The following is a 17,867-nucleotide window of genomic DNA, read 5'->3' as shown; positions in this document are numbered from 1 at the left end:
TAGTAGTATATATACATCAGTGCTCTACTTGTTAAATAATAAAGTATTTACTATTAATAAATATATTAAATATATATTAATATATTAATATATTTATTAAATTGATGATTATAATTTCTGATGATTATAACTATAATTATAATTATAATTTCTGTCTTCTTGTTTATAATTTTTAGATGATGAAATACTACATTCTTGCATAAAATTGGCCAACCACAATCGATTATTCTTCTATAAATCGATTATGATTGGCCAATTTCTTAAGCTTACATTAGCTTAAAGTCTCATTGTAAACACCGCTTTTTTAGAGTTGGTTTAATTCCGGTCTACAATGGTGATTTAAACCTTAAGCCATAAGAAATTGATCACCTATTGTAGATTGGGACTAAAAACTAGCTTTGTTTTTTTGGCCTGTATTGCATCCTAGAGGAACCATTTAAAGATCGGCAGAAGAGATTATGGAGACCTCTATCGGAGATGAATTTTTTTTCACCCATATTACAACCAAAATACTGCGAGAAAAGTTATACATAATTATGATATTTATAATTAGAATATTTGCCTGACGAAAGCTACAGAGCGATTTTTGTAAGAAAATATGTGAAAATAAATAATTCATTTATGCGTAGATTTGCACTACAGGACAATAAAGTGCAAATATTTTCATTTATTGTAAATTTTTTTTTTTTTAAATGTAAAATCCCGCTCTGACATCTAGCAAGAATCATAATTTTATAAAAAATACATAGAAAAAGGCTCATGGCAGAATATTGCTTCTACGAGATGATATATGAGTGTGCTCAAATATATATCTGTAAATAAGGCGTAGATAGTTACATTTATTTTAATTATTTAAGAGCTAAATTGCAAAATTGGCTCTGTGGATAGCTTCGTAATTGTAAAAAAATTATCTTAACAAAATTTCATGAAATTTCACGAAACATCGTTTCTATAAGACAAAATATAATTGAGTATAGATACATATCTGCACTGTAAATAAGGAGTAGATAATCATTTTAGATCAAGTCGGAGTTAGCTCGTCACTCCTGCCGACTCTTAAAAGAAATAGTGGGTGCTTTCCATTTAGTGACACAGATCGACACAAATATCATTTTGTCCTTGTTAATCCTTGAAAGCCAAGAAAGATAAAACGATAACTTGTGTCACTAAATGGAAAGCACTCAGTAGTAGTTAGTTTGTTTCGTTTCATGAAAATGTCCCTTAACACGTAAGTCCTTTCGTGTTCGTGACTTATGTAAATTCGCTTTTGTACGCATATGTATGTGCTGTATACATATATAGACATGGTAGTGCTTCAGAGAAATTCTCGTGTTTATTAATAATTTCTCTTCACATTGATATGAAGTATAGCTAGAAATAATTTGGAATTGGTGCAATTATCAATCTTTTGTGGATTTTGTTGATTCGAACGTAGTTTCCTGTATGAATGCAACTCGGAAATTATTTGCGGCGGCTCTTTACAACATGTACAGCGAACGAGCAAAAATATTCTTTTAAGGGAAAAAGTTCCGGTTTCTGAATTTATTAATATTACAACGAGAAATCATACAAGGCAAAACTTGTCGCGCGCTCCCATTGTTGAAATGGCTGCATCCTTGTCAGGTATGTTATAAACTTTTTTTTTTCAATAGTATTTTACATTTGTGATTTTTAAAACTATTAATTTACGCCATTTTAAAAAATGCCTAAATCTATAAATAAATTAATATCGTATTCTTTTTGCTTCAAATGATCCAGTAATGATATCAAATATTCTATATAAAATATATATATATTTTCTTAGTTAAAGTAAAAGCATTAAATATTTTTGATAGATACATATATAATTTTTTTTTTTTTTCTAGCTTACTGGGTGAAATTTTTTAAAGGAGCAGGATTTCCACAAGATGTGGCAACTAAACATGCTGTTGTGTTTTCAAATAATCGTATTAAACCAGATATGTTGCCAGATTTAGATAAGCCTAGTCTTAAGGAAATGGGTATCACATTAATGGGTGATATGATTGCTATTTTGAGATATGCCAAGAAAGTTGTGGAAGAAACAACATGTGAGAGATTTTTAGTTGATTCAGAAGACGTACCTCCAACTCAAAAAGTTTCTGCGAAGCCTGTTGTAAAGAAAGTAGTCAAGGAAATTGAAAATAAAACGGTAGTTTTAACAGCACCTAAAACGGATATTGCAAAAAAAATAGTTAAACCTACATCTACTTTACCTGCCACAAAAAAAATTGTGACTGTAAGGAAACCAATTTCTACATCAATTACTACCAATGCTGTTAATCAAAAGCAGATATCTGTGAAAAGAAAATTAGTGCCAGAAAAATCATATCAAGATAATGATGAAGACAATTGGAATATTGTAGAAAAAAAATTAAAGGTAACAAATGGTAGTGAAGATGATACTGTCGAATACACTGTCGCTGCACCAAAGGTAACAACTGTAAGAAGTACTCCAGTGCTCAAAAAGTCTGTTGAGCAAAAACGAACAGTATTTGATAGATTAGGTGACAGCTCGGTTACAAGTACAACCAATTTAGCTGATGCAATGCCTACTTTCAATATTACTGGAGTTGGTAAAGATATATTCAAGAGATCGAACAGTGTTTTTAAACGTCTTGGCGACATTGATGACAAAAAAGATCATCCAACTGCAGGAATACTTAAGAATGGATCAAACGCTATCAGTTCACCAGGTATACTAGGTATACTAAAAAATCGAACATCGCCTAGTGTACGGACATCAATTATAATGACAAACAGAGTTATTCCTAAAACTACTGGCACTATGCATGCTGATCATGAAGCTAGCAAAAAGACTACTTTGAACAGCACAAGTCGTATACTGAAGCTAAAAAAGGAGGTGATACCTGATGTTAAACCAAGTATTACCAAACCAGTTGTTGCATCTGGCAAATTAGGTATGTATATATGTTATACAAATGTTATTATAATGTATAGTATATATAGGAACAGTCTTTATTGGTGTTTTTATTATAGCTTCTGAGCGACTTGTCTCCATACCAGCCAAAGCACGTCTGGGCGCGACTACTGCCAAACAAGTGACTTTTAGTAAAACAGCAACAGTAACACGTGTCAAAAGAGCAGATGTTTTCAGTCGCTTGGGCATTTAAATTGGGCCCTATATTCCCACTATTATCAATCGCCAGTGGTTTGCAATTGAACTATTGTTTGTATAAAGTTAGTTTTTCAGCTAGCTGCACTGACATTAATTAGTGCTAACCAATGATTAGCAAGTGATTGAATTTCTTTTTGTTTCAAATGGAATACATTGCTAATCAAAATCACTTGTAAAGTCATTGCAAGGATATTGTGAATGACATGTATGATGTAAATATTATTGTAAAACATTTAACAATTTATAATTAGACGGACAATTTAGTCATGCCCATGAATTATTCGGTCATAAAGTACACAAATCGGGAAGCCTAGTGAGATATATCTTTCTTTATTTAAGAATTTCTAACGGATGATGTAATGATTTTCGCTTGTCTGTCTTTTTATTAAAAATATTTTATCTGATGAATTAATTTTGCATCAGGATTGAACAAACACGCATGCGCGTACGACTATATTCTATCAGATATAATTGTATTTTAAACTTGGAACTGTGTCATTTTGTGATTTCAGGAAAAAGAAACAATTTTACACAGTTTATCATTTTCCTATATACATGTGTATTACCTATGTTTTTATAATATCCCGGGATTATTTACATTATTATACAAATACAAATGTATAAATGAGCATTAGATTTATTATATTTTGATATGGACTTCTTATATTTTCAGCTGGATTTCCTGTAACTTTCAACATCTTTTTCTTCTTACTTTCTGCAATAAATATCTGTTTTATATTATACAAATATAGATATTGTAAAAAGTATCATTTGACAAATCTGTCATAATATTTTATTAATAATTTAAACGACACTTTAAATGACTGCTAGAAAGTATAATTTATGTTAATAATAGCGACATAAATTAATAATTTTCAAATAATTATACAACTGGATTATTGATATTCATTTATTTGTTATTATTTTATATCTTTTTATAAATATATAATATCAACAAATATATTTTTATAAGATTTCTTAAAATGAGTTCAAATTAATAAGAACAGATGATCACGGACAAGTATTGCGATGAATTAATTAATTTTTTGATATCAATAAAAGATGAAATATATTTGTCGATATATTTAAGCTTTTTATTGAATTTTCGACTATAAAAATCACACGATACAGTAGTTCAATAAGATCCAAGAAAAAAAGTTTTATTATAATATAGACTTTTTTCTTCTCCATAGGAGGCAATAATCTTCAGAAATGTTTTAATTTTAATTTATGTGTCTAATTTTAATAAATATCTCTAAAAGACAATAATCTTCATAATGTTCTTACTGAGAGACTCAATATCAATAATTAGCATATATTTTTATATTTTCATATTCTTTTTTACAGAAAAAGCTTAATCACTTAATGCCAGAATATTTTTTTTTTTATTCTTAGAATATTTGATTTCTTAATGAATGCAAGTATTTTGCATTAAATAATCTTTATTTTTATTTTTGAAATTTGTTTTTTGTAATCACAGTGGCATAATATTATTCTATTTAAATACTGAAAAAAACAAGAAAATTCAAGTTCTACTAAATTATCAAGTATAAAATTTTTATATATTATTTTATTATATATTATTTGCTTATTTTATTATATATTGTTGCTATGTGAAGCTATATTTTTGGAAATCATGTTTTGAAGTGTGTGACACATTCATATATAAATTACAAAGCTAGTCACAGCAATCAAAATTATTGACTCAAAATTATAACTTATAATAAATAATGAATAAATAAAAATTGAATAATAAAATTTAAAATAGTTGTTTTAATGTTTTAATGATTACCGATGAAATTATCGTAAAAATAATAAAATATTTAAAGCAACGATAATAAATAGTTTAAATAGTTTAAATTTTAAATAATTATTTTTTGAACTTTGAAATATTAATAAAAAGGTGAAATTAGTACATATAATAAATAATATATATCATAAAAATATATAATTAAAATAATAAAATATATTTTTGTAAAATAATTATTATTAATTAAGACAGGATGAAAAAAGATAAGAAAGTGTATATATGCAAACTAAGAATTATAAGGCTTATGTGTGATAAATTGAAAACAATTTGTAAAATATTTATTTGTTGAAAAATAATATTTGTATAAGTTAAATGATTTTCTGCGAGGCATAATAATTTTTTGCGCATAAAATTTGCTGTACGAGTGCATATATTTATATATTTTCTAATGATGAAATAAATAAGTTGTAATTTATGTGATAATTCTGATAATTCAATGTCTATACACGTAAAATTAAAAAAAAATTGAAGAGTTCAAACAAAACTTTTAATAAGCATTAATATTTTTAAATCAAAATTTGTCAGAGAAACTTTTGTAAAATTTTCTGTTTCCAATTCTGTCTATAAGTTTTTTATTTCTAAATTTTAAATTAATGCTTCGTGACGAATTAAATCATCGTAATATCAACAACTTCAATAAATTTTTCAGTACAAAAATAATTATTCGTGACTTTGCTAAAAGATTTGTAGTGCAAAAATCACATTCAATAGTAGAATATAATTTTTTTACAATGTATCATAATGCATAATCGCAATGTAATAACTTTTTTTTTTTTTTATAAGAAGAATGGACTAATGAGATCACATTCTACTATTTTAATACATAATTTTCTATTACTTGATATATTTGAATGAATTCACTTTATTGATGGAACATTATGTAGAATTTGTTTAGTACATTTGAATATTAAAAAATTAGGATTATTATTGTAATTATGCCTGCTTTTAATTCTCACAAATAATTCAATGCTATTTTGCGAAAATCTGTAAGTTAAAATATACTGAAGTATTTCAAACATAGTTCTACAACTGAAAAAATCATAATTTCTACAACTGAAAAAATCGGTTTTGTCGCTGCTGCAAATCCAAGAATAAAAGTTTTACATAGAAACTTATTATAAATATTATGTAAAGTAAATAGAAGTAGCATTATATTGATTATTGTTGCATTTCGATAATCTAAATTATCTCGATTTAGAAATTTTTATAATCTTTGCCGAATGTGGATTCCATTAAATAGCAAGTCAATTTTTTTATTAAGTTCAACAATTGTTCCGCATCCTTGAAATTGTGACATTTTTTTTTTCATGAAAAAAGTCTAAAATGTTTATGATAGAGAAATTGAAAGCAGTATATGTTCATAATCAGTTCTTATATTTAAAATTTTAAAATTATATTTCAACCAATAATATGATCGTATAAGTTTATCTAAGATGATTTTAAGTATAAGAGCGGAATATCTTCCCGGGGAGAAGCAATATATTTCATTTTCATTTTATTGTCTTCCCAAGTTATGTGCAGATAATTTATTTTTAAAATTTAAATTGTAATCTATAAATTATGCAATTCAATTATACATTGCTATCTGATAAAATTTATTACTTTATTGATATTATTTGTTACTTTTTATTTTAGTTTAATTTCCTTGCTAATCAGTTTTTTTTTATAAATTTTAAAATATATCTAAAATATCTTAAAATAGTCTAAAATAATAAAAATTTTATAGTTTTTTTTATAATAAGGATAAGGAAATGAATAATCTAATTCTTTTCTATAATTGTTCACATATAACAAACAATCTAATTATAAAGAATTGAGATTAATATTTGCTACGTTATATATTAAAGAAATTATATGAAGATTTTCATCATAATATAAACACAATTTTTATTAAGTGAGCCTGTATTATTGTTTAAAGTTATTATTGTTTATCGTTTAAAGCTATTAAAAAAAAATATATCTAATAAACTATTTCCATTTACTGACAACAATACGTAACAATATTTTTGTTGCAATTTTATCTTTGGAAAATGAATTCACTTTTCTGAATGACCCTTGCTTCCATAAGCAAATATATCTCATTTGTTGTTTCTGAGGATGCCATATTACAATTTGTTTTTAAAATGCCATGCTGTCAAATACGAAATTACAATATCGATTATATGGCGAAAGATTCTTTAATTGTGCGAAAACATCAATATTAAAACCAGATTCTGAGTTATTTATTAAGATAATAAAAAATTAGATAATAAAAAATAAATTTCTCCAACTTGATAGTAATTTGAACAATGTCTTGTAAATAAAATATTCTTTATTATACAAATTTAATATACAACAGGTCAATATTCTGGTTTATCAAAATGTGTCATAAGATATATATGAGTTATTTTTTTATTTTTAATGATATTTATCAGTGCTTTTTTTTCAATCTGGCTCTTTGACAGTAGTAATTCATTTGGTCAGATAAGTTTTATCACTTAATTACTATGACATTTACTGAAAATAAAATACTTTCTTAAATAAGAATTATTCCTTTTTATAAAATGTTAATTAGATTAATAGTTTTACAAATAGACTTCATAATGAAAATTACAAATAAAATATTTATTAATTAATTTATTATCTTTCCATCATCTTTCCAAATCTTTCTACATTTGAAACAAAAAATACACTTATTACAAATATTTATCAGAAAAAATATATGTTATTTTTTATTTGTATCTGCTTTTCAATGAACCCAGTAAAAGTTTTCTATATATAATTACATATGATTATATATAATTACATATGATTACATCATAAAATATGTTCATATATAAAAATATATAAGTTATATCTAAAGTGAACATATTATATATGATATAATTATATGAATTATATAATACAGATATATGTGTGTGTAATTATATGTAAATATATATAATGAGTTATACATAATTATATATAATATATTAATACATAATTACATAAATATATAAATATATTTTTATATAGAAAATGTTTAATTGGGATTTTTTACATGATGACGTTTTTTCTTTACATTATAACTTTTGAGAATTTAACAAAATGAAGAAAATCATTGTGAGAAAATATTTTTATGTAATAATTTCTCATCATTTTTCAATCATATAACTAATATAGTATTTCTACGTACTATAAAGTTCGAGTATCTCGTGTACTTTTTGTTCATCAAGTTCATCAAGTTCGTTCGTAATTCATCATGTTCGTTCGCGCTCGTTTATACTTTACTTTTTTATAATAAACCTTGTTGATGGATAAATAATGGTCATTTCTTGTCAATATATCATAGATATATCTAACAACTTTGACAAGAAACACTAAAAACAAATATGTAGCAAATATGTAGATATGATTGTCAAATAGACTCAATAAAGCCTAATGGATACAGAAATAATCGAAGAGTAAATATTATCAAGTATTTCGACTATTTGTAAATATCTGAACGATTAGTAAATAACAAAATATTAAATTGTAATATATTACTTATCGCAATAAGCCAAATTTATAATTTATTATTACACAGATATTTCATAAATAAGCATGCATGTTCGCAATGTTATGCATCATATGTCATGTATTTTTTTTCAAAACAACATTTTTTTTCTATTGATCAATAAAACTTGATAAAACTAACGATTAAAATTGCAATTTTAAAAATTCAAATACTGTTGCGTTGAATAAAATAATATTAATGTATATTGCAAGTATTAGTAAAATAATAGAATGGCCAAATGATGAGGTTTTTTATTTACTAATAAAATTCAAAACTCCAATTATTTCCAGATCCATTTTGTAATCACGAAAAATTTTTCGTCAATGTGTTTTTACATCTTTATCAGTTCATTCAGAAGATACCTGTACAGACCAAACAAAGCAAGCACGAACAAGCACGAACAAAGAACTACGAACGAACTTGACGAGTCTGCGATCGTCGCGAGTACAAACGAGCCCAAACGAACATCGACGAACATGTTTCATCTCTTATTGATATATTTATCAAAGGAAAAACACTCGATGCTGATTTACACAGTGATAAAACGATAATCTTTTGAATAAAAGATTAGAGTTTGATGTGTCCACCTGACACGTGTTTCAAAGAATTTTGAAAGGAAAGATATATTTATTTGTGAGACACACAAGTATCTAAAAATAATAAATTCAGTATAATTCGATACAATATCGTGATATTGCATTTTTCTACAAGACTGAAGTAACGATAATAAGAATAATAAGCTGAAATATCCAATTTCGTTATAAATTATGGTGCTTTGTCCTAGCAAGGATAGAAATTCGTAATAGAAAGAAGAGCACTCGTTCGTGATCGTTCATGCTCGACCTGCTCGTATGGGTTATCAAATGTTTTTAGCCAAGGCATTCATGTGGGATTCTAAACTTTATTGAAGTCTCACTTTCTTTTTCTCTTCTTTTCCCGTTCCCCCTCTCTCTGTTTTATACATTAAATAAATAAAATATTAATATACATATATTACAAGTGTTAGTAAAATAATGGAATGGCCAAATGATAAGGCTTTATTATTTATTAGTGAAATTGAAAATTTACCAATTCTATGGGATTCTTCAGATCCATATTATAAAATTGGTAGGAAAAGAAATGAAACATGGGAAAATCTTGCCAACAAATTTGGCACAACAGTGCTAGATGTTAAGAAGAAATGGCTCTCATTACAAGTAAGCAAATATATGTTTGTAGATATTAATAATATCTATTGTAATAAAAGACAATTATAACTTTTAAAATTATTATATTTTATAATTGTGTGTGTTATATTTAATATATGTAAATTAGTGTTTGATTAATAATAATAAATGTATGAATATTTTTTCTAGGCATCATATAGAAGAGAAAGAATTAAAGTGATTGATTCTGCAAAAGGGACTGATGAAAAAGTATCATCAAAATGGTTTGCATATAATGCTATGATGTTTTTAGGAGATCATTATAAGCCAAGAGGTACAAGAAGTACTTTCGAGGTAAAGTAAACATATATTTGCACTTTATAAACTTAAGTAAATTTCTTTTAATGTAATAATTTTTAAATAAAATTATATTAAAATAATAAGATTTTATCTTTGTTAAATTTTTATATAATTTATCAGTGTGCATTATATCATTGTATATTGAAACGATATATAACGTTTATATAATTTTTCTCACTATATCTAAGCCAATGAGAAATATATATAAAAATTATATACAGATATGATTGCTAAATGAATATTAATGTTTAGGAATATGATTATTCTTGTTCCAGATTTCTGAAATGTGTCAAGTGGAAGAAAATAATGACTATAAGGACCAGGAAAGCATAAGACAAATGGAAGTAACATGCTCGAAAATAGAAAATATGTTACATGAGAGAAGCTTACAATTGTGTAATAGCACATCGCGAAGAAAACATTTAAAAATGTTTCATTCTCCGGAACAATGTGTCTCAAAGAAGAAAAAAATTAATGAAGATAATAAGCCAAGTGAGATGTATATTTTAAAAGCTACTGTTGCAGAAAAAGAATCTCAACGAGACGAAAATGAAACTTATGGCGAATATGTGGCATTAACATTGAAGAAATTGGATAATTATTCACGTATAATGGCTAAACATTACATCAATGAGATTCTTATAGAAGCAGAGTTAGGGAAATACAAAGAATCAATTCCTCAAAAATCGCCTACACCTACGACGTATTCCGGTATTTCGCCATCACTTTCTGTATATTCTTACCAGTCTGGAAGTTCTAATAATGTAATTTCTCCTGATCCAAATCTATGATTATCTAAAACAAATAAATAGTTAATTATTTAATATAATTTTGATAGTATTTATTTTTTGCATATTTTTTTTCTCTGGTACCTTTTTGGTATCTAACTTAGTTACATGAATCAGTACCATGATTTATGAACTTAAAATCCTCAAAAATATACAGGGGCCTCTTACTATTTCCTTATTATTTCCTTATTATTTCCAACTTTTAATCAAGTCTTATGCTGATAAATTAAGAGATTTAAGATCTTATAAATAGAATGGGATTATTAATCGATCATTCATCTAGGCATTAAACCACACATGTCACATTCTATTTATGCACATTTAAACTTTAACAATCTGTTCTATAAGTTTTGCAAATAATTTCTTAGAAGTAATTATATTTAACTTACATATGTATAAAAAAACTAAATAAATTTCTTATAATAAAATTAAAAAAGAATAAAATTTTGTCATTAAAAAAAATTTTATCTATAGAACTCCATATATTTTAGAAATAATTTCTAAGATAGTTTGTTGAAAAAAAAATTTGGAATAAATAATTGGAATTTGTTCACAAATCTTTACTTGCTAAATATATTATTGTTATATAAGCCTTTTTTCAGAAAAAATTGTATTTCTACAATTAGATTTTTCTTTAATTGAAATAACATTGTTTAGTATAATTTTGAGCTGAGCAATTGTTTGCATCATGCTAAATGAAATCTTGTAAGATCAGACTTAAGATCTTAAATACAAGTCATATTATTGACAATCCCTTTCACCCCTCTCTCTCGCCCTTCCATTCTCTGTTTCCCTTCCATTCCCCCCTCTCTCTCTCTCTCTCTCTCTCTCTCTCTCTCTCTCTCTCTCTCTCTCTTCCTCTCTCCTGAATGAAGTTTCTATATTAATGCCAACATTAAAATATGCTGAGTCAACTGTTTAAATTCGAATGTCCAAAGTTGCACCTATTTTTAATAAATAAAAAAGTAAATATATTAATTATTTACAATTTATTTATATTTATTATAATAATCGTATTTAGAATAATTATAATAAAATTTAATCATTACTTATTTTTGAAAATTTTCTATTGTAAATACATCAAAATATTTATAGAAAAATTTTTGAGCTATTATTAAAATCGTCGAATGAAAATACGAAAGTAAATTGAATTTTTTTATAAAACTGCATTAGCACGTTATATACTAAATATAACAAGATTGGAAATAAGAAAGCATTTTTATTTTAATTCCAAATAGAAGGAATATTTTTTTCATTTGAGATTTATGTAAAAAAAATTTATTCTATTTGATGATTTGTGTTTAGGATCTAGTGACTTTTTCATGGACCGAATTGAGTTCATAGATGTGAACCTCATCGATTATCAATCCAGAATAAATTCTATAATTTTATGGACTCCAGAGAGAGAAGAAAGAAAGAGAAAAGGGAGAATGTAGTATTAAAAATATAAAATGTAGTATTAAAATATCAATAATACCGACTATCGATATAATTTCCAATTACTGACACGGATATTTGAATAATTAGCTTATAATGCATTATTAATTTCATAATTTATTATTTATAGAAATGCTCCATAAATAGCCAGTATATTTACCAAATAATACCAAATACACCGTTGCAAAATTATATTTTTTTTTTTTTCCTTACAGTTATCACTCGCATGAGCAGTCAAACATGCACGATAAAAATGCAGTTTTAAATGGAATTAAGTCTTATTGAGTCTTAGTGTACGAAGCAACAAGATGATAATAAATTAAAACATTAATATCACGCTACGATCTAACTGTATAAATTTTAACGGCTAAGTAAAATTTCACGATGGTCGGTTTTAATAGGTTCTTGTCGGGCCCAAATGATAATAACGCGATACACATAATATAAATATTTCGACAAGGTACGTTACTGTGCTGCGTTACTGAGCATGCGCGGAAAAATCCCTCGATTTGGGATCACTGCCCTTCACTCGTTTGCGCACGGTGAATCGCAACAGGGTCTCGTATTGGGTTTTTACCTACGTTTATTTCGCACGCAATTGCCGGCAGCTTGCGAAAAATTTGTTAATGATCGTGCCGTATAATTCGTTCGCGAGTCCGGCGGTATAAATAAAAGATGGAAATGAACGAGAATCGAACGCAAGAAAGACCGCAGGACGGAGGTAAAAAAAAAAAAAAAAAATCTTCATAACTATTCGTTTGAAATTTCGCTCACGCACCAATTGAGTTTTGTCTCGTGCGAATGAAATTCGCGATTTTTTTCCCAATATCAGTTTTGTAACGCGATTGCCAAGTTACCGCGCGACTTTTTCACGTGATCAACTTAAGCGCTATCACTTTCCGATAAAGGTAGATGCGGATTATAGACAACATGGTAGTTGAACGCGTTTTCAAATAAAACTTTTGAAAGAAAGTTTTGTGCTTCGTACTGAAAATGATCTTTGTATCATGATAATTATCTATTAAAGAGCAGACGTTACATTGTTTTCGCATAATCTTATATGTTCTTTTATAATCTTTGCAAATGCATTTTCATTCTCTATGTGTTCTCTGTTAAAACACAATTGAGAAAATGGCGTTTTGCGCGTCAATAATAGCATATAAAAATGCTAAGATGAAAAAAAATTATTAATTCAACAAATTAAATATTCTTATCTATAATAATTCATAAATAATGAATATAATGCGAATTTAATAGAAAAGAATGATAATATAAATATAATTTAAATAAAAATAAGTTTTTAATTAAAATATTTTAAAAAATATGATTTTATTATATTATAATATTTGTTTTATTTACATGGATATTCCATGACTGTAAATAATATTAAATAGTCTTTTTTTTAGACTACATATTTATTTATATTGTTTATATTATAAAGTTTTTTGTCACAATAATAGTTTATTAAGATAAAGTAAAAATCATAATTTGCTATTAAATTCAAATTGAGTAATATTTATATCATTAGTAATATTTATATCATATGCTAAATTTTTTATTTTTATTTTAGAATATGGATTTGTTTGGCAAGATTATCTTGATGCTACCAAGAGTGTGGAAGTTCCACAAATTATGTTCCCTCATGTGGAGTTGACATTGCAGAACAGTATTGAGATAGGCATGTCGCTAGAAGTACCAGTGCAAAAAAATAACGATGAAGAACAATCATATTGGGTAGCTTCTATTGTTATGCCTTGTGGACCTTTATTGCGATTACGTTACTTTGGTGGTGATGATAGATCTTTAGAATTTTGGTTTAATCTTACAAAAGAAGCTGGTCATGAACTTGGCTGGAGCATGAAAAATAATAAGAAGTTGAAGCCACCTGACATTATACTTGAGAGATCACCAGACTGCGTAGAAAAGCTGCATGAATTTTTGACAACAGCACGTACACTTCCAGCAGAGATGTTAACAGGAGTAAGATATTAATGCTTTCAGGACTTTGCATTAGGGCCATTCTACAATAAGTAACATCATAAGTCAAAAACTAAGAATTGACCAATCACAGATTGAAAATAATAAGAATACTCGACTATGATTCAATTCTTATTTTCTGACTTATGATCTATCACTTATGGCTTATTGTAGAATAGTACTTACAGTTAGTATTTTAATGTAACTCATTTTCTTTATAGGATGGCCTAAGTATGACTGACAGGATAAAACAGGGTATGAAAGTTGAGATAAGTGATGTGCTGCATCCATACAAATTATGGGTAGCTACGGTAAGAATAGAATTGAGAATTATAGAATTAGATATCTCTAAAGAAAAAAAGTATTTTATATAAAACTGTAATATACAATGCAAATATAATACAAACCATTATACAATAAAAAAATAGCAATATTTACTTCTATATGCTCCAAGTATTAAAAACACCTTTATATGTTATACATTTTAAAAATATTTGATTTTTTTTTTAATTATTTAATCTGTATCTTTCTAGATTATGGAAAATGTTGGAGGACGTCTTTTGCTGAAATACGATACTCCCGATTCTTTGCGTCAGGGCTTTTGGATATTTTGTACATCCGAGCGTTTACATTCATATGGATTTACATCTAAGTCAAATTCCACTTGGTTTTTGGAACCACCTAGTTCGATAATCGATTTACATGCATATGAAGAATGGAAGGATTTGTTAGAATCTAAACCGAAGGATTGCGAGCTATTAGAAGAATTATTTAATAATAATGTAGATCATTCAAAGCATGGTTTTGAAGTTGGAATGAAATTGGAAGCTTTGAATCCAGCAGATCGAATAAAAATTTGCCCTGCTACTGTAACGAAAGTATTTGATGATATATATTTTCTTGTGAATATTGATACACATGTCGAATGCTTGGACAAATCAGATGATATGTATGTGTCTAATAATTCAGAAAATAACACATGGCTGTGCACTGCAGAACATCCATATATATTTCCAATAGGATGGGCGCAAAAAAATAATATTATGTAAGTTATATCAAATTGATACAACAATTTTCCAATTTTCAAATAATTTATCTTAATGCATTTATAAATATATATTTATAATAATATTGCATTTATAAATATGCTATAATCTTGTGAAATATTTGTTATGAATATTGTATATTTGTATATAATTCTTTGAGTTTGATCATCATTTTCTTAAAATTTTAATCTTGCAGGATTACTCATCCACAAGGTTGGATCTCAAAGACTGAAAATTTTGATTGGAATGAATATTTGAATACATTTCACGCTATCGCAGCGCCTGAAAACTTATTTGGTGAACGTGCGAATGCCATTGAGGCAGGTTTCGAATGTGGTATGAGATTGGAGGCGGTTGATCCAGAACATGAACATGTAATATGCGCCGCCCACATTAATAAAATCGTTGATAATTTGTTATGGATAAAATTAGATAATTACGACTACTTTCGGCCAGATCATATTGTCGACATGTATTCCTTGGACATATTTCCGGTCGGATGGTGCGAATCTAATCACTATCCGTTAAAACCTCCGCACGACTATATAGAAATTTGTAAAAAATTAGAAACATCCGTAAAGGAGGAAAAGAAAACCAATATTCTGGACATACCGATATCTGAGCCACGTTCTTCCCTTTGGTGTCCAAAGATATATTTTAATTATAGATGTTTCACAGGTCCCATGATATCGAAAGGTAAATTAGCCACTCTTCCAAAATCGGTAGGACCTGGTCCAGTTATATTAGTCATGCGAGAAGTTTTATCGATGATAGTATCTGTTGGATACAGAAGTGCTAGAATTTTGAAAGTTTTACAATGTGATACCAAACCAGATCCTGGATATCATTTAGAAGTCTTAAAGGCAAAACATAAAAATAATACATACCGTGCGAGTGTAGCCATTGTTACATCAGGAGACATGGTAGCAGATTTTTGCAGAAGTATTTGTAAAAAGTTGATGGTATGCCCAAATTTATTCGGTCCGTTGCATATATCAGAAAATGAATGTCCAGATGAATGTTATAAAACATCAAAAACGAAATATAGTAAGTAACTATCTCGAAAAAATTTTATGTATTGCGCATATATAAAATGAGTACATTTGTGACATAATCAGTATGTAAAAACACATTTTATATGTATATATTTTATATTTTCAATTTTCATTTATATTTGATACTTTCAAATTTTCAGCAGCATCAGTTGGAACTGGAAAAAGAGGAAAACCAAAAGGATATACAAGCATTATGGTGCAAAAACCAAAACCTTGGGGTAGAAGACGTAAACGGCGACGTGGTAGATGGGCAAACAAGCATAAAGAGGTTCACGAACAGGAATACGACCAGGAAGATGAAATGCCATTTATACCATTAGATTTAGCAAAACATATCTCAGAGAATCATGTTGAAGAGACATTCGATGGAAGGCAACCACTTTCAGAAATAGACATCATGATACAAAAAGGTTTAGAGAAATCTGACAAATCGGATGATTTCAAAACTGAAATAGCTTCTAGTAATGTTTCAGAGGATTCTGGTAGTTCATTCAATGATAGAAAAGCAAAGGATCGAGAATTACCTAGTCCTCCAAGTTTAAATTCTAAACAACATTCCACAAGATTCAGTCAAAACTTGGGAATGACTAGAGGAACTAAAAGAGATTGGGATACAAGCATAGAATCTGATTGTTCCGAAGCAGATGCTGAATACGTTAAAATGCAAAAAACACAAAGGCGACCAAAGACTCGAAAGCTTGATTCAAATCCGTTGTATTGGAGTGTAGACGATGTATTTCGATATCTCAGAAAAACGAATGATTGCAAAGATCTCGCGTATCGTGTCAAGGAAGAAGTAAGTATTTTAATTTCATAAATATTAAGACTTTAATTGAAATTATAATTGTCACTAATATTTTCCTGTTGGTTAGGAAATTGATGGTCTCGCGTTTTTGTTGCTGAATCTTCCTTCTCTTACGCAGCATATGAAACTGCGAACGAGCTTAGCCATGAAATTGTGTCGACACGTTGAACAAGTCAAAGTCACATTTTTCCTACGACATATTCACGAAGTAGAGCCTGAACAATATCAAATTGTTTAATTGAGTTTATTAATAAAATTTCTGTTTACTCACAATGCCTATTTATATGTACATACAAAATTTTTAGGATTAGCAAACTTAAATAGAATTCAGACTTCAGTTTATTAATATATTTTTATGTATTTTAATCTCTTATTGATGTCCATTGCTATTTTATGAAACCAAAGTATGAAGAATTGATTTTTAAAATTCGAATTATTAATAAAAGGTACATATATGTACTAAGAAGTATAAGGATTGTTAATAAAATGTTTGTATGATCAGTTTGTAAACAAGGTTATTGCATAAGACGTATGTATGTACTATCGTTTCAGAGACACGTAATGATGAATTATAAAAGATGTATGTGAAAGAACATCCTTGCATCCCAAGTGCATTCCATCTCGCTTATCTTAAGATTTTTCTTATATTTAATATATTACTGATATTTTATTTAGTAATATATTTTTGAAAAATACATATATAATTCGGATTTTATTCAATTGTAAATCTAAAAAAATTCTAAGTGCGTTCCATTTGATATTCTGTATTATTT

The 17,867-nt window shown here is 27.3% G+C and overlaps 3 protein-coding genes across 4 annotated transcripts; all 3 read left to right on the top strand.

Annotated features, from left to right (window-relative positions):
• Nucleotides 1–1,240: 1,240 nt before the first annotated feature.
• LOC105423392 (uncharacterized) lies at nt 1,241–4,426 on the top strand. Its single transcript, XM_011633133.2, has 3 exons — nt 1,241–1,623; nt 1,866–2,939; nt 3,019–4,426. Exons 1-3 carry the CDS (start codon nt 1,605–1,607, stop codon nt 3,150–3,152), a joined length of 1,227 nt encoding a protein of 408 aa, XP_011631435.2. The 5' UTR covers nt 1,241–1,604; the 3' UTR covers nt 3,153–4,426.
• A 4,349-nt stretch (nt 4,427–8,775) lies between these two features.
• LOC105423391 (uncharacterized) lies at nt 8,776–10,815 on the top strand. Its single transcript, XM_011633132.3, has 3 exons — nt 8,776–9,677; nt 9,837–9,980; nt 10,262–10,815. Exons 1-3 carry the CDS (start codon nt 9,495–9,497, stop codon nt 10,775–10,777), a joined length of 843 nt encoding a protein of 280 aa, XP_011631434.1. The 5' UTR covers nt 8,776–9,494; the 3' UTR covers nt 10,778–10,815.
• A 1,920-nt stretch (nt 10,816–12,735) lies between these two features.
• LOC105423390 (scm-like with four MBT domains protein 2) lies at nt 12,736–17,367 on the top strand. Of its 2 annotated transcripts, none has more exons than XM_011633131.3 (7): nt 12,736–12,932; nt 13,782–14,191; nt 14,410–14,499; nt 14,722–15,233; nt 15,431–16,281; nt 16,433–17,085; nt 17,162–17,367. In XM_011633131.3, exons 1-7 carry the CDS (start codon nt 12,887–12,889, stop codon nt 17,330–17,332), a joined length of 2,733 nt encoding a protein of 910 aa, XP_011631433.2. In that variant the 5' UTR covers nt 12,736–12,886; the 3' UTR covers nt 17,333–17,367. The 2 variants fall into 2 exon arrangements, with proteins under 2 accessions (XP_011631433.2, XP_011631432.2); XM_011633130.3 differs by having other exon boundaries at nt 16,430–17,085.
• The last annotated feature ends 500 nt before the right edge of the window (nt 17,368–17,867 follow it).

Source organism: Pogonomyrmex barbatus, unplaced genomic scaffold, assembly GCF_055798465.1.
Source record: "Pogonomyrmex barbatus isolate J1 unplaced genomic scaffold, ASM5579846v1 scaffold15, whole genome shotgun sequence".
NCBI lineage: Eukaryota > Metazoa > Arthropoda > Insecta > Hymenoptera > Formicidae > Pogonomyrmex > Pogonomyrmex barbatus.
The sequence above is the reverse complement of the archived record's forward strand: the minus strand, read 5'-3'. Positions and strand labels throughout refer to the sequence as shown.

What these genes read in the sequence shown, in the direction of transcription:
- LOC105423392 (XM_011633133.2), top strand. An exon ending in TGTTGCATCTGGCAAATTAG is followed by an intron (nt 2,940 to 3,018) that starts GTATGTATATAT and finishes TTTTTATTATAG; the next exon opens with CTTCTGAGCGACTTGTCTCC.
- LOC105423391 (XM_011633132.3), top strand. Translation starts at nt 9,495, where the DNA reads ATGGAATGGCCAAATGATAAGGCTTTATTATTTATTAGTGAAATTGAA. An exon ending in AGAAATGGCTCTCATTACAA is followed by an intron (nt 9,678 to 9,836) that starts GTAAGCAAATAT and finishes TATTTTTTCTAG; the next exon opens with GCATCATATAGAAGAGAAAG. An exon ending in GTACAAGAAGTACTTTCGAG is followed by an intron (nt 9,981 to 10,261) that starts GTAAAGTAAACA and finishes TTCTTGTTCCAG; the next exon opens with ATTTCTGAAATGTGTCAAGT.
- LOC105423390 (XM_011633130.3), top strand. Translation starts at nt 12,887, where the DNA reads ATGGAAATGAACGAGAATCGAACGCAAGAAAGACCGCAGGACGGAG. An exon ending in CAGCAGAGATGTTAACAGGA is followed by an intron (nt 14,192 to 14,409) that starts GTAAGATATTAA and finishes TTTTCTTTATAG; the next exon opens with GATGGCCTAAGTATGACTGA. An exon ending in CGTATCGTGTCAAGGAAGAA is followed by an intron (nt 17,086 to 17,161) that starts GTAAGTATTTTA and finishes CCTGTTGGTTAG; the next exon opens with GAAATTGATGGTCTCGCGTT.